Genomic DNA, 27,146 nt, shown 5'->3' with positions numbered 1-27,146 from the left:
ACCTACAGTAATATCTACAGCAGATTTTAGCCAATGAACACAGCTATTTAGCCCAGATTAATTTTACTCCAGGATTGAAAACTATGTTTTGGGGAGAGCGAAAGTGTTTTTTTAGTCCAGGATTAGGCTTAATCTCAGTCTGGGAAACTGGCCCATACTGTATCTGTACTCTTGTTACCAGTAGGCACAGAATACAAGGTAAGACTAACAAAGCTTCAGAAATGTAAAAATGCTGATGACATGATCTTTACTCGCAGAACATTTTATACATTTGTTTTATTAATGCGGAATATCAGTTGTCTGGGAAGCATATGATCAGGGAGCTTTGTAGAATAATTTTGTTTTTCTGCTTCACACATATATTTTGCCTTCTGTTTGCAACTGTTTGTAGGTTTCACATTTACCATTTTTTTTAGGTTTCAACATCAAAGCTAAAACATTTACTTGATTTGGTCGTTTGGTACATTACCCTGGGCTTTTGCCGACTCACAGTCTTCTGTCAATTGTACATTTTGCAGTGTAACCTGATATGATTCTCATCATTGGATGGCATCCTAGCGCTTTGCCAATATGTCCCTCAACACTATAGATACAACACGAACACAGTAAAATACTAGATACAGTATATCTCGCTGGTCTTAAGAATCACTTGTAAATCTCTTACAGATATTTAGTTGCGTATATACAACCCCAAATGTTGTCCAGGTGAAGACAAAAAGATAAATTACTGATCAGTTTTATCCTACAAGATTTCATCAATTCAGGCCTACATTTAGCGTTTAAACCATGTATCAGAGTGACACGAGAAAAGAGGGGGAAAGGAAGCTGAAAGTCAGTGTAGCGAGTCGAAGGCAGGGAGAGATAAAGACACAGTGCTAGGTTGTATTAAATGGTCTAGATGTTTTATTGGTGTTGGTTTCATTTTCTTTCACACACATGTTCTACTACCGTTTTTTTTTCGTGTCTTCTGTAGTCTCAACCCCCTACAGCCCTCTGAGTAAGACCCAGCCTGAAATGGCTGTTCCTCTGCTGGTCTCCAATACAGACATTCACACAGAACTTAATACCTGGACTGGGTCTCCTAGATTGGACCGGACTCCAGGAGCATGGAAGTGGTAGTAGGAATATGGACGCCATAGTTTCTGTCTCACATGTTTTAATAATAAAACACAACCTTGTCGCTGTTTTTTTTGTTGTTACATTTTTGCATCGGCTTTCTGAAAACCTGGCGGAAAAAAAAGATTGGAAACCATACAAAAAAAGGAAACGGAGTGACCTTTCCTCTTTTTCCGTAACGCGCTCAACAATGCCGCCGATGTTCTTTTTCACTTGAATGTGTATCTTGAGATGTTTTATTTTCAACATATCATTTTAATTTCTTTAAATCGGTATAGAATTATATAGTTTTCCTAGAACACACAGAAAGATTGAGTTGTATTTTCCAACTGGGGGTGTACTGTAGTATTTAACAAGGACAATGGTTCACACAGTGCACACAAACAGACAAACAGGGAGTAGAGGGGAGAGGAGGGTGTGAGAGACAGAAAGGGAAGGGGGACTGGGGACGCCATGGCGGGGTGTGCTTTGTTATGCCTAAATGAGGGAAAGCAGCTCTCACATACCCCCCTCCCTTTATATAAATAAAAAAAACAAGTAAAACCATTGAACCCCCACCCCATATTATAAAAAAAAAAACAACAACACTGTTGAAGAAAAAGGAAACGGTCGGAGTGAGAAAGACATCCGCTCTCCCTCCTGCAGACAGGAGAGGGCGAGAGGGGACGGCTCGATTGGTGTCAGCTGTGGGATCTCGCTTGTGATCTGTAGATCTGTGTGTGACCGGAGGACGAGCAAAGGGTCGCAGGAGGAGGAAGAGAGGGAGGAACGGAGGTATAGAGATAGAGGGGGGGGAAGAAAAGGAAGGGGAAGAAGGAGTGGTATGGCCTTTTTTTTGCCGAGCGTAGACACTCCCTTCAGATCATAGCTCGTTCAAATCTACATACACAATATGCAGCTGCCGTTTGGTAGATATATTGGTTTATGTACACAGCAGTGAGAGAACACATGCAAAGAGTATCATAGGAGATGGAGATGGGGTTCGATGTGGGAAGTCGTAAAGGTGCTTTGCTGTTTTTAATCTTTGGGGCAGTTGTGATGAAAATTGCTTTGAAGCGGTTGTTGTCTTTTACGGGGCGGGGCATCTGAAGACGTGTCTTGCCAGGGATGGAATGAAAGGGGGGAGAAACAAATGGAAAATGTAGGGGTATGAGTAAAGACGGCATCCATCGCTCAATAGTATGTCTCCCTTTCCACCCAACCTGTATGAGGAGAAGGGAGGGGAAGAGAAAAGAGAGGCGTGAAGAGAGTTTTCTGGTTTTTGTGTCAATTAAAGATTTGTGTGTGATGTTACAAATGTAAATCTCATGTTAGGATTTGGGCCAAAATGTTATACATAGAGAAAGAGACAGCCATTTACCTCCTGGGTTCCTACGGATGAGCAGTTTTCGGATCTCATCATACACAAAGATGAGGACACTGTAGGGGACCGCACAGAACCACCAGCTGGGCCTGGAGGAGAGAGAGAGAGAGAGAGAGAGAGAGAGAGAGAGAGGAGGGGGACAGAGGTTAATAAACACACATCATGGCAGATAGAAGGTCAATAGTTGTCAGTGTAGGTGTATGTACAGTATGTGTGTATGTCTATGTCTATCTGTTTGGTTTGTGTAGGTGTATGTGTATGTCTATCTGTTTGTGTAGGTGTATGTCTATGTCTATCTGTTTGGTTTGTGTAGGTGTATGTGTATGTCTATCTGTTTGTGTAGGTGTATGTGCATGTCTACCTGTTTGTGTATGTGTATGTGTATGTCTATCTGTTTGTGTAGGTGTATGTGCATGTCTACCTGTTTGTGTATGTGTATGTGTATGTCTATCTGTTTGTGTATGTGTATGTGTATGTCTATCTGTTTGTGTAGGTGTATGTGCATGTCTACCTGTTTGTGTAGGTGTATGTGCATGTCTACCTGTTTGTGTAAGTGTATGTGCATGTCTATCTGTTTGTGTAGGTGTATGTGTATGTCTATCTGTTTGTGTAGGTGTATGTGCATGTCTATCTGTTTGTGTAGGTGTATGTGCATATATATCTGTTTGTGTAGGTGTATGTGCATATCTATCTGTTTGTGTAGGTGTAGGTGTATGTGTATGTCTATCTGTTTGTGTAGGTGTATGTGCATGTCTATCTGTTTGTGTAGGTGTATGTGCATATATATCTGTTTGTGTAGGTGTCTGTCTATGTCTATCTGTTTGTGTAGATGTATTTCTGTATATTTCTGGGTTTACTCCACTCACTTTAGGGGGAACATCCTGAGTGCCACATCCATGCCTGGGGTGTAGGATAGGAAGGCAGCCAGAGCTGTCTCCTCAAACAGGCCAAAGATCAGGATCTTGTTCCTAAGAGGAGAGTAGTGCAGAGGAGAGACATGAGAATAAATATAAGAGGGTGAGAGAGACTAATATACATAGAGACCAAGCATACTGTATATTAACAAACAGACGGACAGACAGACAGACAGACAGGAAAAGAGACACAGGAAAAGAGACACAGAAACAAGACAGGCTGACAGACAGAGACAGACAGACAGGAAAACAGATACAGAAACAGACAGACAGACAGACAGACAGACAGGCAGACAGACAGACAGGAAAAGAGAGACAGAAACAGACAGGCAGACAGACTCACTTCATGCCCTGCTGGAAGACAGAGTTCCGCCTGGTCTTGCAGACGATGACATCAGCCCACTGTACCACCACGATACTGACGAAGAAGGCTGTGTGACACGTGAACTCCACGATCTTCCTCTGTTCATATGTCTACACACACACAGAGAGGAGAAAGGGTGTGAGACAGTATTTGAATCATAGAATGAAATAGAACAATAGAATGGACATTGGCATCCTGGCAATGTGACTAAAAGGACAGCCATCTTGGTCAGGGAATATTGATCTATAGAATCTGATCAAATATGGTGAAATAGTGTAAACAATGAATTTGCATATATACTTGTAATATACTGTATTGCTATATTTTGAATACTTATTTTGGCTCGGAATTGTAGCATGCACCTACCCATTGCTGGCCATAGCTGTCTTCCAGGTCGTTGCAAGCGCGGTCGTCCCAGTTGAGCCTGATACCCACAAGAATTGAGGGTAGGAAGCCATTCTCAGCCAAGATCACAAAGTAGGAGAAGAAGCCTCCCAGAGCCTGGATCATACCTTCACACACAGACATAGACACAAAGCGTTAACATATGTTCACTCCCGAAATGATGTTACCGGATCCCACAAGGAGAAGCCATTGGCTGTCGTATAGACTTGTGAACTATAATCCACTAGCCATAGATGTATGATCGATAAGCATCGATGCACTCATCAGTCTGTCAGATTCTACAACAGGGTGGTAGAAGACTAATCAACCATACTGTCCATAGAGTAGTGCTCAAGGACTTCATGGGGAAGTATTGATCATCGATCTGGCTGTGGGCTATAATAACATGTCCAGCTACATATGCACTGTCTTTATGGCCCCAACCAGGTAGAGGAGCTAATGGGGACCCACCGATTTGTCCGTAGGCGATGCTGATGAGCCTCTCGTTCACCAGCTTGTCCCTGGTGGGGTTCCTGGGCTGACGCTTCATGATGTCACTCTCGGCTGCCTCATAGGCCAGGGAGATGGCGGGCACCTGGGAGAGGGGGTCACAGGTCACAAATGTGAGTTTGTATGAGAAACAAATATTTCACATTGATGTATATTTGATTGATTGCTCCATTGTGAGATAGGGCATATCAAGTTTACGTGTGACATTATTTTCAACAATGCCCAATTTCGTATTGTGTGTGTGTGTGTTGGTCTCGCGTGTGTGTGTTATGTGTGTGTGTGTGTGCCTTACCATGTCAGTTCCCAGGTCGATACAGAGGATGGTGATGGTTCCCAGGGGTAGGGGGATGTTGACGATGATGAAGAGGAGGAAGGGTGTGATCTCAGGGATGTTACTGGTCAGGGTATATGCAATGGACTTCTTCAGGTTATCAAAGATCAGACGACCTGCAGGGAGACAGGAGGACACACACAGAGGTCACACACTGAACTCTGACCACTGAACCTCTGTAGAATTGAGCAAAGGTCACTCAAAGTTGGATCAGGGCCTGTACTTATTCATAAAGTGTCTCAGAGTAGGAGGGCTGATCTAGGATCAGGCCCCTCTTGTCCATGTGATCCCATTTCTCACCCTCTTCTACTCCAGTAACGATGGAGGCAAAGTTGTCGTCCAGCAGGATCATGTCAGCGGCCTGCTTGGATACGTCAGAGCCGGAGATTCCCATGGCAACGCCGATGTCAGCCTTCTTCAGTGCAGGAGAGTCGTTCACACCGTCACCTGTCACAGCCACGATGGCACCCTGGGAGGGACAGAGGAGTTAGCTTGTGTCCCAAATGGCACCCTATTCCCTTCATAGTGCACTTTAGTAGTGCTTTTGAGCATGGCCTATAGAAAGTCACTATTGTACCAAAACTAGGGGGAAGTGATGGGGTCAATTCCCTGTTCAATTCAAGCAATTCATTTTTATATGCATTAATACAATTTCAACAATCTCCCGAACTGAAAATGGAATGAACCCCAACCTTGTTTCCAGACTTATATTAGTGTAGTCGTGGAAAGCAAGTTCACTTTTGTTGATCAGGTGATGGATTCAGGTAGTGTGTGTCTTTCTGTTTGTGTGTGTGTGTGTGTGTGTGTCTCACCAGTCGCTGGCAGCCCTCTACGATGATGAGTTTCTGCTGGGGGGAGGTCCTGGCGAACACAATCTCAGTGTGGTTCCTCAGGATGTCATCCATCTGATCCTGAGACAGTTCCTTCAGGTCTGTACCGTGGATCACACAAGCCTTGGCATCCCTGGAGACACACACACACATTAGAATAGCTAGCTTGGATCCACGGAGACAGGGCGAAAGTGAAATGAGGGTGAAAATTAATGAGAACAATGAATTAGCAGAACGGGATCCCGTGTGGTCTCACCGTCATTGTGAAATGATGCGTGTGTGTGTGTGTGTGTGTGTGTGTGTGCGTGCGTGCGTGCGTGCGTGCGTGCGCGCGCGTGTGTGTGCGCGTGCGTCTCATGTTTCTCACCTGGGGTTGACCTGGCTGACGGGGATATTGAGGCGAGAGGCGATGTCCTCCACTGTCTCGTTGCCCTCGGAGATGATGCCCACGCCCTTAGCGATGGCCTTGGCAGTGATTGGATGATCACCTGTCACCATGATGACTTTGATGCCAGCTGAACGGCATTTGCCCACAGCGTCGGGCACAGCGGCACGGGGAGGGTCAATCATGGACATGAGGCCCACGAAGCACAGGCCCTCTGTGGTGAAGTTGACGTCGTCACAGTCGAAGGCAAAGCCCTTGGGGTACTGGTCTTCAGGCATTAGCAGGTGGCAGAAACCTGGGGAGTGACAGGAGGGGTTAGCTTGATTTACTCATTCTACTCTACTAAATCAGTCAATCCTTCAGCTCTCACTTCTATTCATCATTGGATACGGTACATTTGACCCATTCTCCAAGAACCAACATCCTGATCTTCTCTCCTTTCCTCCTCCTCTAGCCTCTTTCCCTCTGCCCCCCTCCCCTCCCTCTAACAACCCGCCCCACTCCTCTTATGTGTTCTGGAAGGCCCGTTTCTTTCTCTTCCTTCTTCTCATCCTTCCCTCCACATCTCTCTCTCACCCTCCCCACCCCCCTCTCTCCCTCCTTTCACTCTCCCTGTCTCACCGAGTACTCTCTCTCCCAGTCCTCCAAGCTCCATGTAGGCGTTCTGGAAGGATTCCTTCATCTCCTCGTCCATGGGCTGCTCCTTGCCCTGGATGATGATGGTGGTGCAGCGGTCCAGGATCCTCTCTGGGGCTCCCTTCATCACTAGCAGGTAGCGGTTGTCATTGGGATCCTCTGTCTCGTGAACTGAAAGCTGTGGGGGTGGTTGAGGATGGAAGGGAGAGAGAGAGAGAGAGAAATAGGGGGGAAGAAGGGGGAGAGGTGAGATCGGACATGGTCACAGTGTTAGAAACCAATCCATTTGAGTGTTGTGTTTGTGCGTGTGTGTATGTACACATGTGTGTGTTACGTACCTGGTACTTGTTGGTGGAGTTGAACGGGATCTCGGCCACCTTCTTGTTCTTCTCTCTTATTTGTTTGACAGAGCCACAGGACAGCTCGATACACTTGAGCAGGGCAGACTCGGATGCATCACCAGCGGTGTCCCTCTTCAGGATGGGCAGTTGGTCCTGGCCGGCTTTGAACACGGCCCGGTTGCAGAGAGCTGCGACGCGAGCCAGGGCAGCCCATGAGGCTGAGGTCTTGTCAAAGGAGGCACCTGGAGAGAGAGGTGGCGATTAGAGATGATAAAACAATATAAATTCCTAACCTGTAATTAAACTGTACTTGTCTGTGTAACTACCATGTGAATACATAGGTTATAGAACTACTTAAGAGGGATTCCTAAACTTAAACCTGTCTCTAAACGTGACTGTACCCAAACTTTAACTCTAACACCAACATCCAACCCAAACTCCAGCTCTACCACTAATTCTAATACTAACACTAACTCTAACTCTAACACTAACTCTAACTCTAACACTAACTCTAACACTAACTCTAACATTAACTCTAACTCTAACACTAACTCTAACACTAACTCTAACACTAACTCTAACACTAACTCTAACATTAACCCTAACATTAACCCTAACATTAACTCTAACATTAACCCTAACATTAACTCTAACATTAACTCTAACTCTAACATTAACTCTAACACTAACTCTAACACTAACTCTAACATTAACCCTAACATTAACTCTAACTCTAACATTAACTGTAACATTAACCCTAACATTAACTCTAACATTAACTCTAACACTAACTCTAACACTAATTCTAACTCTAACACTAACACTAACTCTAACACTAACTCTAACACTAACTTGAACACTGACTCTAACACTAACACTAACTCTAACACTAACACTAACACTAACACTAACACTAACTCTAACACTAACTCTAACATTAACCCTAACACTAACTTTAACTCTAACACTAACTCTAACATTAACCCTAACACTAACTCTAACTCTAACACTAACACTAACACTAACACTAACTCTAACATTAACCCTAACACTAACTTTAACTCTAACACTAACTCTAACATTAACCCTAACACTAACTCTAACTCTAACACTAACACTAACACTAACACTAACTCTAACACTAACTCTAACATTAACTCTAACATTAACCCTAACATTAACCCTAACATTAACTCTAACACTAACTCTAACATTAACCCTAACATTAACTCTAACACTAACTCTAACATTAACTCTAACATTAACCCTAACATTAACACTAACACTAACTCTAACACTAACTCTAACACTGACTCTAACTCTAACACTAACACTAACACTAACTCTAACACTAACACTAACACTAACTCTAACACTAACTCTAACATTAACTCTAACACTAACTCTAACATTAACCCTAACATTAACTCTAACATTAACCATAACATTAACTCTAACACTAACTCTAACATTAACCCTAACATTAACTCTAACATTAACCCTAACACTAACACTAACTCTAACACTAACTCTAACATTAACTCTAACATTAACCCTAACATTAACTCTAACACTAACACTAACTCTAACACTAACTCTAACACAAACACTAACACTAATCAATTTATAACATTTTTGACATGCGTTTTTCTGGATTTTTTTGTTGTTATTCTGTCTCTCACTGTTCAAATAAACCTACCATTAAAATTATGGACTGATCATTTCTTTGTCAGTGGGCAAACGTACAAAATCAGCAGGGGATCAAATACTTTTTTCCCTCACTGTACATAAACTCCAACCCAAACTCTAAAGGCTAGCGCACATCACACTGAATGTGGATCTAGCATTCGCCAGCCAATCTTTCAGTGCACCAACATTTTTCACGCGGTTCTACATGTAAAATCGGTGCGCACTTGATTCGCAAATTACATTCAGAGGTGCTAAGTGCTCTCGGCCAGAAAACGCTATTGGTGTGTCTGAGCCCCAAACTCTACCATTATATCTAACACCACCTCCAACCCTAACCCTCCTGATCTCCTCTTACCAGACTGGTCCTCAGTGGTGTCGGCCTCGTGGATCTGGTTGTCGAACCACATGTGGGCCACGGTCATCCTGTTCTGGGTCAGGGTGCCAGTCTTGTCGGAGCAGATGGTGGAGGTGGAGCCTAGGGTCTCCACAGCTTCCAGATTCTTGACCAGGCAGTTCTTCTTCGCCATACGCTTGGCGGTCAGAGTCAGACACACCTACAGCACAGAGACAGGGGAAAGACAGGGGTTATCCAGGAACCAGAATGAAGGAGGGTACTAGTACCAACAAACTAGAAAGGTTACCTATTCTGGAAAAAATGTGTGTGCTTGCTTCAGCTGTCTAGTTGGTCTAGAGATCTATAATGTGTTTCTGGTAGAAGTTATAATTGGTCTGGATCTAGTCTTAATCAATGTGTAGTATGTCTATGTTAATTGTGTAGTTAGCTGTCTAGTTGGTCTAGTTGGTCTAGATCTACAGTCTCGTTGATCCAGAATGAATCTCATTTACAGTATGCAAATGTGACATTTCAAAAAATTCTAAAAACCTGTTTTTGCTTTGTCATTATGGTGTATTGTGTTTAGATTGATGAGGGGGGGGGGGGGGGAAACATTTAATCCATTTTAGAATAAGGCTGTAACGTAACAAAATGTGGAAAAGGTCCAGGGGTCTGAATACTTCCGAATGCACTGTTTATAATACATGATATTTAGCAGATGACTCACAACCATGAGTGCATAGATTTTACGTACGGGTGGTCCCGGGAATTGAACCCACAGGTATGAGGTTCAATAGAGATGGGATTCACAGAGAAACAGCAATAGAGAGGAAGGGTCAGACGGAGAGGGGGCCAGGGCCACTCACAGTGACAGTAGCCAGCAAGCCCTCGGGGACATTGGCCACAATGATGCCGATGAGGAAGATGACGGCCTCCAGCCAGGTGTATCCCAGGCAGACGGCCAGGATGAAGAAGGTGATGCCCAGGAACACGGCCACGCCTGTGATCAGGTGGATGAAGTGCTCAATTTCCTTGGCGATGGGGGTCTTGCCCGACTCTAGACCGGAGGTGAGAGTGGCGATACGGCCCATAACGGTCCGGTCGCCGGTACACACCACGATGCCACGCGCCGTACCTGAGAGAGAGAGAGAGAGAGAGAGAGAGAGAGAGAGAGAGAGAGAGAGGGGGGGGGGGGGGGAAATAGAGGGCATATATTCATTCAGGAAAAAAGAGAGGTTGAAATGAGAGAAGAGAAGTAAAAGTGGGAACTCTTGTATGCTTATGTGGGTAACTTCTGTGTCAACAGCAGCTCTACGGTATAATATTACGTTTGAATCAGCTTAGTTGAACCAGTCAAAAGCCTAGCAAGCCTTAGTGCTGCTGGGGTGCAGCATCCAATACTGCAGTAGGACCCTGCTGACTGAATATGGTAGGTCGAGTCTGACACGCAGGAATAGAGAAAAGAGGATAGGAGAATAGTCAGGGACAGAACAGCTGATGTGTCTGTCTGTTTGTCTGTGAGTTAGCAGTTTCTATGGTTACCTTCAACGCAGTTGGTAGAGAAGAAAGCGACATTGCGGGTCTCCAGGGGGTTGTCATGGGTACAGTCAGGTGACCTGCTCTGGGGTTCTGATTCGCCAGTCAGGGAGGAGTTATCCACCTATAGGAGAAGGACAAAACCCAGAAGGATAAAAAATGTTAAGTAAAAATGTGTAGCTGTGTGAGTGTGTGTTATCTGAACTGTGTGTGCGTGTGTGTGATTGTGTGTGTGTGTATGGTACCTTGCAGCCGTGAGCAGAGACGACTCTGAGGTCGGCGGGGATCCTGTCTCCTCCCTTCACCTCCACCAGGTCTCCTGCCACCACCTCCTCAGCGTTGATCGTCATCTTCTCGCCTTCACGGATCACCAAGGCTTGCTACAGGGAGAACACAGAGGGAGGGTTAGATAGTCCATGCACACGTTCATTTATACACTCGCGCGCGCGCACACACACACACACACACACACACACACACACACACACACACACACACACACACACACACACACACACACACACACACACACACACACACACACACACACACACACACACACACACACGTGTTTACCTGGGGCACCATGTTCTTGAAGGACTCCATGATTTTGGAGCTCTTGGCCTCCTGGAAGTAGGAGAAACAACCGGTGACCACGACGACTACAGAGAGCACGATACCCAGGTACAACTGAGGAGAGAGAGAGAGACAGGAAATCCCATTGTTCCACTGTGTACATTGCAGGTCAATGCATAACAGGAGTATTTAGCTTCAAACTGAACACAGACCACCGCAGTAATAGTCACTAGACTAGATGATCATGCAAAAACAGAAAAAAGGTGTCAATGACCAAGTACATTAGCCATTTGGGTGTATGGTAGAATTAAGGTTAGGGACTGGTGCTGCTGGCAGTGTGTGTGTGAGGTTTGGTAAACTGGGGTATGTGTGATTCAGCTGTGTGTGGCTCTAACTGTCCCTTATTCTGTGGCTGTGTTTACTTTTAGTGTTTGGGTGCATGCGTGTGCGTGTAGGTGTGCTTGTGGGTGACTCACATTGTCTCCTGCCGGCTCGTCCTCGGTGGCGGCCTGGATGGCGTAGGCCAGGAAACAAAGAATGGCGCCCGTCCACAGCAGGATGGAGAAGCCACCGAATAGCTGGCGACAGAACTTGATCCACTCGGGGGTGGTCGGGGGAGGAGTGAGGCAATTGGGACCATCCCTGATCAGAAACTCAGCCGCCTTGGCGTTGGTCAGACCCTGGGTGGGGAGAGAGTGGGGTGCATTAAACCTAGAACTGAGTGTGGTGAAATGAAGGGTAGCACCATAAAAATCCTATTAAATCTAATATGTGATTATATGGGTAAAACTTTAAGCCTGCAGGTATAATGCTTTATGACTACTTATAAGCAAGTATGAGCCTTTAAAATATTTTCAACTGACTCAAAAAGGTTGTAACGTAGTAAGGATAATTATAAGATTATAATTGAGACTTTATAAGGGGTCATGCGAAGTCTTAGAACGCATTAAAACGTTGCTCAATGTAAAATGGCAAAACACCACCATCTAGTGGCCTAGTAGCGGCTCTGTTAGTGACACCGCAGGACTCGGCGACCCCTAGTATCTCCATGGAACGACAAAGATAGACCTCTATGGGACAGTACAGTAGGAGGAGTCACCTGGACAATGTCGGTGTTGAACTTCCTGCAGCACTCCTCTATGGACATCTTGTGTTCCGTCTGAAAGGTAGAGAGGGAGGGAGGGATAGAGCGAGAGACAGAGACAGATAGAGAGAGGGGGAGAGAGAGAGGAGGAGGAGAGAGAGAGAGAGAGAGAGAGAGAGTGTATGTATGTGTATTTGTGTGGGAGAGAGAAACAGAGAAACATTGAGAATATGCCATAAATATCATAACAATGAATTTAAAACAAACTAGGAGAATTTTGACTTAATTATTATCATTCACTTTAAGGTCTCTCTCCAAACTATTTAGAGAGTGTGTGTTCCAGTTACACATTGACTCTTGGGGGGGGTACCCTGAAAGGATTCGATCAATATTCAAACTCTAACTTACGGAGAGGCATATGTTAGTATTTCAATAATAGTTATGGGGGTGCCCAGCGTACCCCTTGAGCAGGGCAGTGTGTGTGTGTGTGTGTGTGCCACTGTGTGCCAGTCACTTACAATCGGTACTTCTTTCTTGAGTTCATCCATATCCTTCCCCTTCTTGTTCTTCTTGCTGGGAGAAGATTTGCCATCTTTATCCTGGGAGGTAGCAACGCGGTAACTGTCCGACCGCCCATACTGGGCGGTGGGGGGGACAGTAAGAGAGGGGGGAAGGGATTAGGGGGGGGGGAATACTTTCACTATTATTTAAATAGAAACATGGTTAAAGCACCAGACACAACAGATGGGGAGAGGGACTTGATTATTTTCTCTGATACCCATTTGATCTTCACAGAGATCACAGACAGAAGGATCAAAAGACCGTCTGGCTTTACTGCAGTGTCTGTCTCATCTCGGGAACCCGCTATCACAGTTTGTATCCACCGGCCACCTGCTTCATTTGTCATTTATGTTAATTGTTACCAGAGACTACTGTATGTTCTCCACGCGCGCACACACACACACACACACACACACACACACACACACACACACACACACACACACACACACACACACACACACACACACACACACACACACACACACACACACACACACACACACACACACACAGACTAGCTGGTGGGGCACAGAGGCCCTGAAAGAGAAACACAGTGCAGATACAGTGCATTCTCTCAGTCTTCAAAACCTCTCTAATTATTAGATATATATTTTAAATGTAACCTTTATTTAACTAGACAAGTCAGTTAAGAACAAATTCGTATTTACAGTGTCGGCCTACACCGGCCAAACCCAGACGACGCTGGGTTAATTGTACGCCGCCCTACGGGACTCCCAATCACGGCCGGTTGTGATACAGCCTGGAATCGAACCAGAGTGTCTGTAGTGACGCCTCTAGCACTGAGATGCGGTGCCCGCTGCGCCACTCGGGAGCCCCTAGATTAGATGAATATCTATTCAATTGAATTGGATATATCAATGTGACTGTGATGTGTTGAATATGAAACAGTTTGGAAGACACACACACACAGACAGATGTCTCTCTTCTAGGGAGCACAAAGTGTTGCATTAGCTCAAGTTCCGATTTACACTAACTGATGCTCAAATCAAATCAATACAGAAGCCCCTGACCAGAGTCCCTCAGTTGACAGAATGAGAGAGAGAGACAAAATGGCTTCCAGGAGGGTTCTAGTGGAAAAGCCACTCATTGACACAGCCAACTCATCAAGGAAACTGACCTTGCTGCAGGATCAATACAATCAGTGATGTAATAAAGGACCAGAAGGGTTAAAGGACCACAGAGTCCAAAATACATCCAAAAGGTAATCTGTCTGTTTCTTACCACACCTATCACCCTTAATTAAGAACATGAAGCTCACATATTCTCATCCATTCTGACTATATGGTCACTTTTATTTGTTCTAGCATCATCATCAAGTGACTGTATGGTGTAGTGTTCATGGAAACACAGGGAAGCCCCCTGGTGGCTATTGTCAAGATGACATGCTCTAACAAGCTTGGTCAACTGCCTTGGTTTGACTGGGTTTCAACTGTGTTACTGCTTGGTTGGAACAAAAGCCTGCACCTACACTGGCCCTCTTTGGATATGGTTGACCCCTACCTGTTAATTTATTCTGAATAATAAAGGGAAAATACACATTCAAGTCAAGTTTTTATTTTTTCCCTGGTCCATCACAAACCAAATAAATAGCCTATACCGAGCTAAACACACATTACCTAATCTCCCACACCCTGATAAACACACTTGACTGACTAAGTACAATGCCATGAATGGGTGAGTAAACTTGCCACTGAAAGTCCCAGTGCTTAACGCGAGTTCAGTTGAGAAATGTCAGATGCATAGACTCTCCCACGTGTAAAAGAGACCAGTCTTAGTGGTTCATTGTGGTCAGAAAGGTTTGAGGAGGATTTATAGTGAACGCTGCAGGTCTCCACTCTGCCCCTGATTTACAGAAGTAATACTGGAGCACACTAGAGTCTCCCTTGAACACAAACTAACCCTGAAAAGATTGGTTCAAACATTCGACCAAACACAACTCCCCACAAACAACACACAAGTTGACTACAAAATGTCCAAAATCAACCTTCCCACACACACACACACACACACACACACACACACACACACACACACACACACACACACACACACACACACACACACACACACACACAGACACACACACACACGTGCGCATGTGGATGTCGTCAACCGAGAATGTGAGTGAACTCTCGCTGCAACAAGACCAGACAGGCCTAGAGAGCCGAACGCAGAACAGAGGAGAGACTGATAGAAGACTACTGTTACTCATGCCCTTTGAGATTGGCCTGCCTCCGTGTGTGTGTGTGTGTGTGTGTGTGTGTGTGTGTGTGTGTGTGTGTGTGTGTGTGTGTGTGTGTGTGTGTGTGTGTGTGTGTGCGTGCGTGCGTACTTCAATATAACATGCACATTAAATACTCTGGTTGGCATCGAGATAAGCAGGGGTAGATGTTATAGATAAGCCAACAGGTCTGGGTTATGCACACAAGGTGTGGAGTTTCTAGCTAGGCAGGTTTTTCAATGGCTAACACTGAGTGGGCCATTGAAATGCATTTAGAGTGCATTGTTAGGTCTGACAGCACACCTGCTCATACAAACACAGGAAGAGCGGAGACAGGTGAAACAGGCATTACAAGAGAGGGATGGACAGAGAGAGATTAATGAAACAAAGAGAAAGACAGTGATGGGGCAGGAAGAGAGACAGCAGTGGGAGGTGAGAGAGAGGGAGAGAAGAGCTCTTCTCTCACACCACTAATTAGATATTGACCACTATTCTTTGTCTGTTGACTCAGGCTGTGTATATCAGTGAGTGACAGCGTGACTGGGATCCCACTCTAACAGATTGTTCTATAACACTGTAAAACAAACAACCCCACCTGCGGGGTCGCGACCTAACAACCTGCGGACCCAGAGAGTGGATGTTGGCCCCTTACCGTGTGTGTGTGTTTGTGGTGGGGGCGTTAACGTGCGTGCAGGCATGTGTGTGTGGGCTAATGCCACTCAATCTTTCATGACACGCATGGAACAACCCAAGCTTCTCCTTTTACCCACAACCCTCAAGCTGTGTGGCAAGATTTCTTCATTGCGGTTAGGAGGTCACGACTATCGCCTAGGTTACAAGCTAAAACATTTCGAGAGCGTGGTTTTGTTCCTCATTGTTCAATACAACCTGGTATATGTCATCTGTCTGTCTGTGTCTGTCTGTCTGTCTGTCTGTCTGTCTGTCTGTCTGTCTGTCTGTCTGTCTGTCTGCATGCCTGTTTCTACCATTTGTTGTTGAGGGGAAATGTAACGCAAGGATGTTGTTTCAGAGAAGAAACAGAGACTGCAGGCTGAAATTACAACCACTAGCTCTCACACAGACGGACAAAGAAAGACAGGCGGACCTGCTGACAGACACAAACCGGAGGAACTGGAGTCGGTGACTTACAAACAGACAGACACTACAGTATATATTATCGCATCTCCTCCGCACATTCTAATCTTTTCAAGTAGAAGACAGACTGTCTGGAACAAGGAAGACAGGCACATTCACTTCGGAGTAGATTCCTAAAGCGACTAGTGGGCTAAACTACCAGAGGATAGTAGAACATCATTGTGTTTGTGTACACTATGTCTGAAAATAAACCAGCAAGAGTTCATCACGTTCTATTGATGTCATGCTGCTGTGGTTTGTCTGGTTCTAATGTTCTGTTCTGGTTTTGTCCCGTTTTCCCGGAGCTAAGCGCCTGGTTAGGAGGTCACATTACCATGGAGGTTGGCATGGTGACCGAGGCTTAGTGGTGGGCGGTGGCCTAGGACTGTAGGATCCCCCTGATCTGATCGCTCAGTTATAATTGATGCCTCGGTAACTGGACATTCGAGGAAATAGCCAACACGTATGTGTGTGTGTGTGTGGTGTGTGTATCTTTATAAGAAAGAACGAGATACCTTCTTATATGCGCAAGCTGTAAGCCTGCCAACAGCTAGGCAGAGGTGAGTCATTGTCGAGGTGGCTACAGTCTGTCTGCGCAGCGAGAACGCGCACTGCGGCAGACAGAGAGAGCGAGAGAGTGGGGGGGGGCAGATAATAATAGGAACAGAGAAGGGAAAGGGTATGAGAAGAGCGTGAGAAGGGAAAAATAGGAGACTAGGAGAGATATTAAAACAGACAATGGCCTATATGCAATGTTTTCTCAGTTATTAATCAGAAGATTTCGTTCTGAAGTGAAGTGAACATGGGGGCATGTTTCATATGTTGAACACTTCCACACTGTAGTGAACCACAGTAGCCAATACCATCCATCAGGAGCATGTCTGTCAGTCTGTCTGTCAGTCTGTCTGTCTAGGGCACACAGGCTTGGGCATGCCCCCTAACGGTGATGGACCTGCGTGGGCATGAGGCGTGGCGTCCCAGCCTCTCCTGGTATGCACGAGAGGTGAGGGGTTTCACAAGAGGCGGGATGAAGTTGCATTGTTTGGGTTTACGTTTTAGGGAACCTACAAAAGGGGAAATAGTAACTATTGCAGGAAAACAGTTTGATTGTGTGTGAAGCTTGAATTGACTAAGATGGTAGATAGATTTCTCCATACTACACACTTCCTGAAAGAAATTATTTTAACCTCATTACCTTGAGTGGTTCCCAAATGACACCCTATTCCCTATGTAGTGCAATACTTTAGACCCATACTTTTCCCAATGTAGTGCAGTACTTTTGATAGTGCACTATCTATGGAATAGGGTGCCATTGGAGACGAATCCTCATGAACTGTGCCCTGTGTGTGGTGAATAACAACACTTTATAAGTGACAGTATCTGTAACCATGGCTGTGCAACCCCCTTCTCCCAATATAGTTTGATTATCTCTTGTAAGCCTATCAGGCAAGCCATGACCCATGTGACACTACTAGTTGATAGGCTGCTGTGAAGGGATCCTAGCCAATGGGGAAGGTTTGGGGGCGGAGGGTAGTGATGATGACAGTTATATGTCCATTCAGTCCTGCTGTGAATAAATTGAGTTAATCTATTTATTGGTTTCTATTCGTTTGGATAGGAGATGAAAATGCAACGAATTAAATGTGATTAGTTGATGTAAAAATCTGCATTTACAAGTTGGTTTATTAGATTTGGGAGGGGATGGGGTCACAACAAATTCTTGGGGGTAAAAAAATGGCATCCCCAGAAATTCTGGCGGAAAAAATGTGATCCCCGCTGAAAAAGTTTGAATACCACTGCTCTAGGCCTTTATGTGAACTATATACTATATGGGAGTGTGTACAACATTGTTGGGGATAAACTGTATTGTTGGTTAAGGGCTTGTAAGTAAGCATTTCACTGTAAGGTCTACATCTGTTGTATTCGGCATTTCACTGTAAGGTCTACATCTGTTGTATTCAGCATTTCACTGTAAGGTCTACATCTGTTGTATTCGGCATTTCACTGTAAGGTCTACATCTGTTGTATTCGGCATTTCACTGTAAGGTCTACATCTGTTGTATTCAGCATTTCACTGTAAGGTCTACATCTGTTGTATTCAGCATTTCACTGTAAGGTCTACATCTGTTGTATTCAGCATTTCACTGTAAGGTCTACATCTGTTGTATTCGGCGCATGTGACAAATACAATTTGATTTGATAGGGACATCTGGTTCCAACAGCCCTGGGGTAAAGGGCTAGGTAGCCACAGGGGGCATGGCCTAGGGGTAGGTGGCTGGTCTGGGTAGGAGGCTGGTCTGGGTAGGTGGCTGGTCTGGGTAGGGAGCTGGTCTGGGTAGGGGGCTGGTCTGGGTAGGTGGCTGGTCTGGGTAGGTGGCAGGGCCTGGGTAGGAGGCTGGTCTGGGTAGGTGGCTGGGCCTGGGTAGGTGGCTGGGCCTGGGTAGGTGGCTGGTCTGGGTAGGTGGCAGGGCCTGGGTAGGGAGCTGGTCTGGGTAGGTAGCTGGTCTGGGTAGGTGGCTGGTCTGGGTAGGGGGCTGGTCTGGGTAGGTGGCTGGTCTGGGTAGTTGGCTGGGCCTGGGTAGGGGGCTGGGCCTGGGTAGGGGGCTGGGCCTGGGTAGGGGGCTGGTCTGGGTAGGGGGCTGATCTGGGTAGGTGGCTGGTCTGGGTAGGGGGCTGGTCTGGGTAGGTGGCTGGGCCTGGGTAGGGGGGTGGTCTGGGTAGGTGGCTGGTCTGGGTAGGGAGCTGTTCTGGGTAGGTGGCTGGGCCGGGGTAGGGGGCTGGTCTGGGTAGGGGGCAGGTCTGGGTAGGTGGCTGGGCCTGGGTAGGGGGCTAGGCCTGGGTAGGGGGCTGGTCTGGGTAGGGGCTGATCTGGGTAGGGCGCTGGTCTGGGTAGGTGGCTGGGCCTGGGTAGGGGGCTGGTCTGGGTAGGTGGCTGGGCCTGGGTAGGGGGCTGGTCTGGGTAGGGGGCTGATCTGGGTAGGGGACTGGTCTGGGTAGGTGGCTGGGCCTGGGTAGGAGGCTGGTCTGGGTAGGTGGCTGGGCCTGGGGGCTCATGCTAGTAGGATTAGCTAGACTGATTGCTCTTGTCTTGATTAGCCTACTATATTGTACACCAAATACAGTAACTCTCCCTAGCTAACTTCCAGTAGAGAGTTTCTTCTCCATATTAAAGAGGGATAATGAAATGGGGAATCGGTGCATTAATACCTATAGGAAAATCAAATCAAATGTTATTGGTCACATGCACATATTTAGCAGATGTTATTGCGGGTGTATTCGAAATGCTTGTGTTCCTAGCTCCAACAGTGCAGTAGTATCTAACAATTCACAACAATACACACACATCTATAAGTAAAAGGATGGAATTAGATTGAGCAATGTCGGAGTGGCATTGACTGGAATACAGTAGAATAAAATACAGTATATACATATGAGATGAGTAAAGCAGTATGTAAACATTATTTCAACATTTTTAAAGTGACTAATGTTCCGTTATCAGTGGCCAGGGATTCCAAGTCTATGTATGTAGGGCAGCAGCCTCTAAGGTTCATATCTAAAAATGGTTTCATATCAAGACACGTCTTGGTTGTAAAATATTTGGGGTTGCTTTTTGTCACAATGACAGTTACTTTAATTTATGGATTCTCAACTTCTTCTCAAATGGTAATTATCTTAATTTAATAAATATATAAACAGTAGTGGAAAATGTACCCAATTGGAATGTAGTGAAGTTAAAGCAAAAGTTGTCAAAAATATAAATACACTGAACAAAAATATAAACGCAACATGTAAAGTGTTGGTCCCATGTTTCATGAGCTGAAATAAAAGATCCCGGTAATTGTCCATACGCACAAAAAATGTATTTCTCTCAACTTTTGTGCACAAATTTGTTTACATCCCTGTTAGTGAGCATTTCTCCTTTGCCAAGATAACCCTTCCACCTGACAGCAGTGGCATTTCAAGAAGCTGATTAAATGGCATGATCGTTACACAGGTGCACCTTGTGACAGTTTTGCCACACAACACAATGCCACAGATGTCTCAAGTTTTGAGGGAGTGTGCAATTGGCATGCTGACTGCAGGAATGTCCACCAGAGCTGTTGCCAGAGAATGTAATGTTTATTTCTCTTCCAACGTTGTTTTAGAGAATTTAGCAGTACCTCCAACCGGCCTCACAACTGCAGACAATGTGTGACCCTGCCAGCCTAGGACCTCTACATCCGGCTGATGAAACTGAAGTGTATCTGTCTATAATAAAGCCCTTTTGTAAGGAAAAACTCATTCTGATTGGCTGGCTCACTAGCGGGATGGCCGGCTCCCAAGTGGGTGGGCCTATACCCCCCCCCAGTCCCACCCATGGCTGCGCTCCTGCCAGTCATGTGAAATCCATAGATTAGGGCCTAATTTATTTATTTCACTTGACTGATTTCCTTATATGAACTGTAACTCAGTAAAATATTAGAAATTGTTGCATGTTGCGTTTATATTTTTGTTCAGTAAAGTAAAGTACAGATACCCAAAAAAACAACTTAAGTAGTACTTCAAAGTATTTTTACTTTACACATTTTTACTTTACACCACTGTATATAAATAAAGTTATATTAAATTCAATTCAATTGTTTTGATGTTCAGAGGTATGGAATTCCAGCCAGACCCTGAAGTCATGACCTCTGCTTATAGCAGAAATGATACACTGTGTATCTATGTGCATGTGAACACACACACACACACACACACCAAATGTTCTGTATCCTAATTTAGCTCTCACTGACAAATCATTTGTGTTCCCTTCTAAAAAAAAAACAGCAAAACCAAAACAAAATCCCATCTAATGGCATTACCCCACCTGTCCTCCCCTACCCTCATCCCTTCATCCTTCCCCCATGCCCATCTGTCCATCCCCTGATCTGTTCATCCTGGCAGACAGCTGTGCTCCAGTTTAGATTCTGCATGTGTCCTTGTCTCTCGGTGTGTATACCATTCGTGAGTGTATATCAGAGTTTTCTTTAGGAAAATGTGGCGCACTTGAATGGCGAATGGGAAGCGCGCTTCAATTTTCCAGTTGAGAAATAAAAATAGGAGTAATTTTTAATCGTGGCCATCAAAACTGTTTTTAACATGCAATTGCATTTCGAATTGTTATAAAAGCACACGTTTCACTCCAGAAACAATGAATGAGCTGTTTGAGAATCTGTAACAGCAGCTCTCGCACTGTCTGACAGGTTTTTTCGCTCATAGGCTCTGTATCTGTATGTTGTGCGCGTGAGATAAACGACTAACGAAAATACACGCGGCAATTTAATTCCATGAAATTATGCAAATGAACCTATAGACTAGTAAGCATGACTGGTCAAATGCATTTACATCGACTGGTATTTCCATCGATGAAAAGACTATAAAAGCATTATCGGCCAAAAGTCGGCTATTACCGGCTAACGGAAACCCCTATGTGTGTGTGTGTGTGTGTGTGTGTGTGTGTGTGTGTTCGCTCCTCAGTGAGAATAGCATTGTCTAGATTGGTATCGTAAATCTTGAGTGTTTAGTGGCCCTTGTAGGGACAATGGTAGATTCTCTCTTTCTCCTATGAGGGGTTCCCTGAGGATATTCTGTGTTAATGCAGATGATTTAGGTGACAGAGAATACATAGCAACTGCTGCTCTGTGTACTGCCTTGTCTTCTGGCCTCTGAAGTACTGTGCTACCTGTGACACGGTCTGTGAAAGGAAACGTCATTTGGGCAGAATTGAAATAAATAAATACATTTAAGCATTTCTGTATATTTTCAAATGAGACAAATTCAATTGACGTAGTTGATAATGAAAGGGGGAAGAAAACATACGCACGCGCACACAAACACACACACACAAACACACAAACAAGCTTGGGAGTACACTCTGAATTAGTAATGACTGTGTTGGCAGGGAACCCAACTCTCCTCTGTCTCTCACTCTGCAAACCCCCACTTAACATTTCCCGAACATTGCAGCAACGCTAACCAATCAGGCTGCCCTATGTTGCATTACAATCGATCAAATGTTTATGTTATTTGATTAACTCATGACCTTAGTAAGGAACTCAGTCTGCTTTGAAGGGTAAGGGAGTCATCAAAACTCAAATAAACCATAATGCCAAATTTCCCCAAAAGTCCCCAAATACTTACACAATACCCTATTACCCTGCTGTATCCCCCTACCCTTAAAGTAGGTCCTTCTAGCTAAGCTAGAAGACTAACATTCATACCATGTCCTTCCAAATGACTCTTTAAGGACAAAACCCTCATGAATATCCCACTAGTATATTGATTATTGACTATTAGTAGGATGCCCAGGACGGCTCGGTGGACATACAGTGCTCTGCGTAAACCCTCCAGACTCAGCAGCAGGACACGAATGACTGCAGATGCAGTTAGGCCGGGAGTGAGCTAGCTACTCTGCACCAAACTCTGGGTTGGGCCACAGCTATATCTACACTCTTAGAAGAAACGCTGCTATCTAGAACCTAAAAGGGTTCTTCGGCTGTCCCCATAGGAGAATCCTCTGAAGAACCTTTTTTGGTTCCAGGTAGTACCCTTTCCACAAAGGGTTCAACATGGAACTCGAAACGGTTCTACCTGAAGCCAAAAATGGTTCTACATGGAAACAAAAAGGGTTCTCCTATGGGGACAGTCGAATAACCCTTTTGGGACCATTTTTTTCTAAGAGTGCACCTTGTCCCATCATGACCAAGCAAGCCTTACCTAAATACCTACACCCTTACCCTTTCCTATACCCGTCCTGTACACACCTGGCCGGTCTAAGGAGATCGCCAAGCGTACAGCTCTCTACCTCTGCCACTGCAATGATTTATCTCCACCTACACCAATATGCCCTTCCTTTATACTGTACATCACTTCCCTTTCTTCCCTTCAATGAGAGAGGTGATGGGGGATATCAGGGAGTGCTCCCCCCATGCTCCTCAGCCCCTCCCCCCATGCTCCTCAGCCCTCTCACCTATACCTGTCATCCCATATACCTCCTGTCTCTGTGGTAACCAATCCCCAAGAGCAGAGGCAAGCAGGGGAAACAGGAGCCATGGCAATGTGAGCTCAGGTCATTATCCCACAACAGGATACAGCCCTCCCCCTCTCTCTCTACACCTCCTTCGCCCTGCACCCACCCTCCCTCCCTTCGTCCTCCCCCCTCCTTTTCTCTATGGCTCATGTGTCTGAAGGTGAAATGGGTGCAGCCATCTTCACTCACTCTCTCTCCCATTTCTATTTCTCACTCACTCACTCTCTCTCCCCCCCTCTCTCTCTCAGCATCATTAGGTTACCCCATCACTGACTGTACCAGAGCAACTATACACACAATCGCCACATCAGCAACCTCAATTACTCACAATTGGTGTGACAAATGAAATAGACTGTCTGTCTGTCTTCAGGACCTCTGAGACTTCGCCTCACTGTTTGCTTGCTTCTCTACATCCCTTGCTAAAACATCCCTTTCTGCGTGACTCCCCGAGTCCGCCAATCACAGCTTTTTAAAGGGAATTTCCACTCGACAGGCACCGCCCACATTTTGACGCGGCAGCCTGCGGCCTTGGGGGCAGGCAGTTGGCAGTGCCAGGGCACAGCGCGTCAAGCGCCAGATCGACTTCGCAGAATGTCTTGTATGTTGTCAAATAATTATAGGGGTGAGATTGGTTAAGGTAAAGAACACATGCCTTCCAATTATTTGAAAATGTAATTATTATCAGAGGTCACACACATATTTTATTTGCGCGCCGGATGAGGACCCCCCACCCCCTGTCTCATTTACACATAGGCTACACTGGCTGATCTAACTTCACCACGGAAGTGGTTCGTGCGTAAGCACTTTTTGCACTCCATCCCATTTGACGCAGTGCCTGTTGCTACGGATGATTCTCGCATCCTCATGAATAGCCTATCACCAACGACTGGTTCATTTCTCACCGCTCCACAGCAGACTTCGACCGGGAGAAATGCCTCCAAGGCCCACCCAGGTCATAGATGGAGATGATATCATTCGTGCCTGTTCTGCCGGTGTCTGTTCGTTAACCGTGGGCGGTCCAGCTTCATCCGCCACTGGGATTTTGTGGCATCATGTCATCAAATTAATTCAACGCCCAGAACCGAGTCGGGGATTACATCTTAAACTCTCATATACGCAAGATAAATGACGAGGCAGAAATTGCGCAACAGTCCACACCGACAGTCAGCAGCATCACCTCGACATGTTCCTACAGAACTATTCATAGTCAAATTATTATTGGCTTTACAAAACAGTGAACATATTGGTGTTATTGTGGTGTTATTTCAATCGATACTTTTATTGAGACGTGATATTTTCCAAAATCTCATCCGGCGCCGGGCCGCATCCCCCATTTGACGCAGTGAGGGAGTCAGAACTTCGTGTGCGTTCCATTCACTTACGAATCCAGTCCCAAATGTATCATCACCCAGCATTCACAGGACATCTTTTTAGCCTATCGTGTGCGTTCACTGTCAACGGTTATCGCGTCCCTGTTGTCACAAATGAAAAGGGGGAAAAGTTGGTGAAGCGCTTATTCGTGGTAACCGCATTATGACGCACCGAGGCTTCAGTGCGCTCAGGCATCGCATACCATACCGACATACGCAATGTCCTCGGTAGACTAGGATAGGTGTTCCTATGTCACGCTAGCTGTCTATCGTCAAATGTTGCGAAGAAGTAGTTACCTGCACTATCGCAGATTTAAAGAAATAGACAATTGGGTCGCGATGATAATTTACATGGGCAATTGGGGGGGAGGGGATACTGTAATCATGCGCCCATTCGAATACACAGCCACACATTCTAAAATCAGCAAATACAGGCTAATAATAACGGCAGGTGAATAACAGAACATTGTGTCTCATTGAAATCCCTCAGTGACATGCCAAGTGAAGCCTATGCGCAGTGGTCTCTCTCGCTCCCGCTCTCTCTCTGACGAGAGCCGGCTGTCAGAATAAACCGATTACCATGGCAAGGGTATAGTCAAAGTGTCACGATATGCCTAATATAGCCCATAGCCTGTATTCATGCATATGGCAAACCCCTGAATGAGACCATTCAATCATATTTTATCACTAACTTGTTCGTTCCATAGTGTATGAAAAACAAAAGAAACAGCAGCAAATTACAGTAAATGACATTCAATTATTCCATCAGCAGATTGTGACCAATTCATTGTCAAATTGAAACCTTACAACTGCAGTAGAAATGACAGAGAGCTGTTGTGTGCCTGCTCTAGCCTACTTGTCACATCAATTTGTCGCAGTCTATGAGACCGTAGACTATATAGCCTAAAAAAAATCCGCATTGGAGTCAATGTCACTCAAATATTTCCAGAGGAGAAAAAACATGACACTGCAGTATGGTGCCCTTCCCCGTCAGCATCTGGGGTTTTAAACAGTTTTCAAGGCATTTTATAACTTTCATGCATCATAAGGCAGTTATAAAGTTGGTAGACGCCGGGCTTACCCCCATGTTGGCGCAGTCAGGCTTCTCTCCTCAGGTGATGCAAAGCTTGAGAGGTGTCAGCCCCTCAGGTGGAATTATATCAAAATGGTATTGCCTTTTAAAAAGGTAAGAAAGATTTGTATTCAGTTATTCAGGTAAACACGAAAGAAAGCGACAAAGACGTCAGTCAAGCAAATTTCTATAAATGGGTTAATTGATGAAATAAACAGATTGTGTCTCTAACCTCCAAAAGGTTATAGTATTTTCCCCCTCCACCTAAACGTCTTTCAAATGAAATGTTGCGGTCTCAAGCAGAGCATCACGCGAGGATGCGGGTCCTTCTCTTGCTCTCTGATAGTTGCGGTAAAAGACCGGTGAAACTAAGAAGCCGCACTGCTCTGGTTTTTTTAGGATTTGATCTCCCTCCGCGGCTCTGTTGGCTGCCGCAGTACTTCCTTCTCTACACACTACCACTCCGCCTATGGAAGAAGCGCCGGTGGGTGTGAGTGATCGCAGCGCCCCATTCTAGCAAAGCTGATAAACCATGGACCTCGTAAACCCGCCCAATGACCACTGAATTGACCAATAGAAATTCCGAGCAACAATTTGATGACAGGTGATCTAGCCAATCGTCACAAGTACGTAACACTGGCCAATAGAAGGCCTAATCTGCCCCTCCTTCTTTACTGCAGAATTCCAAGGCCGTTAGCCATCAGCATCCTGAGCCCCTAGGCCGAAATGTTGTGTAAATGGACGTACAAGGTTAGATACTATTGTCGTGGTTGTCTTGTATTCATGTAACTTATTTATGTTTTATAATTTGATGGCATTGTGTGCTGTATGTGATAATCACCCCTGTCTTTCTGGTCGTGTTGGTCACTGTGAACTTCAATGCCTCTCCTAGGCCTGCAATTACATAGCAGACGATGGAGAGAATAGGCTACACTGGTAGAAGATAATAGACCTAGGTCCTATAATTAAGATGTCACAGAGTGCTTATACAGAAACCCAGCCTAAAACCCCAAAGACCAAGCAATGCTGATGTAGATGCACAGTGGCTAGAAAAAAAAACCCCTAGAAAGGCAGGAACCAGGGAAGAAACCTAGAGAGGAACCAGGCCAGTCCTCTTCTGGCTGTGCCGGGTAGTATAGAATCGAATAGATTTCAGAATAATATTCCGATATCAGACAGTAAGTATGGATAGGCTGTGACTGGTCTCACCCATTGCTCAGACAAGCAGATTCTCTCCATGTGATAGTGTATGTCTCACGCTTTAAGGAACATGGAAATAGCCCATTTACTGTATGGTGTGTATGTGAGACGACAGATGTGGAG

At 45.2% G+C, this 27,146-nt stretch overlaps 1 protein-coding gene across 2 annotated transcripts; it reads right to left on the bottom strand.

Annotated features, from left to right (window-relative positions):
- Positions 1-883: 883 nt before the first annotated feature.
- On the bottom strand, positions 884-26,305 carry LOC115177268 (sodium/potassium-transporting ATPase subunit alpha-3). 2 transcript variants are annotated; one of them, XM_029737889.1, is made up of 22 exons: positions 26,056-26,305; positions 25,833-25,926; positions 12,912-13,031; positions 12,409-12,468; positions 11,786-11,989; positions 11,310-11,423; positions 10,979-11,113; positions 10,740-10,857; positions 10,064-10,332; positions 9,219-9,417; positions 7,172-7,416; positions 6,819-7,011; positions 6,180-6,492; positions 5,795-5,945; positions 5,283-5,451; positions 4,944-5,098; positions 4,613-4,736; positions 4,124-4,269; positions 3,737-3,867; positions 3,346-3,447; positions 2,477-2,568; positions 884-2,318 (listed from the first exon to the last, which is right to left on the bottom strand). In XM_029737889.1, the coding sequence occupies exons 2-22, from the start codon at positions 25,836-25,838 to the stop codon at positions 2,290-2,292; spliced, it is 3,075 nt and encodes a 1,024-aa protein (XP_029593749.1). In that variant the 5' UTR covers positions 25,839-25,926; positions 26,056-26,305; the 3' UTR covers positions 884-2,289. The 2 variants fall into 2 exon arrangements, with proteins under 2 accessions (XP_029593749.1, XP_029593750.1); XM_029737890.1 differs by having other exon boundaries at positions 12,912-12,992; positions 26,056-26,304.
- Between the last annotated feature and the right edge of the window lie 841 nt (positions 26,306-27,146).

The sequence above is a fragment of the Salmo trutta genome, chromosome 37 (assembly GCF_901001165.1).
Source record: "Salmo trutta chromosome 37, fSalTru1.1, whole genome shotgun sequence".
Lineage (NCBI taxonomy): Eukaryota > Metazoa > Chordata > Actinopteri > Salmoniformes > Salmonidae > Salmo > Salmo trutta.
This window is presented reverse-complemented; position numbering and strand designations above follow the sequence as displayed.

Excerpts from the sequence above, each read along its gene's own strand:
- LOC115177268 (XM_029737889.1), bottom strand. Across the intron at positions 10,333-10,739 it reads CTCTACCAACTGCGTTGAAG|GTACGGCGCGTGGCATCGTG; the intron begins GTAACCATAGAA and ends TCTCTCTCTCAG. Across the intron at positions 9,418-10,063 it reads GCTTGCTGGCTACTGTCACT|GTGTGTCTGACTCTGACCGC; the intron begins GTGAGTGGCCCT and ends TCTGTGCTGTAG.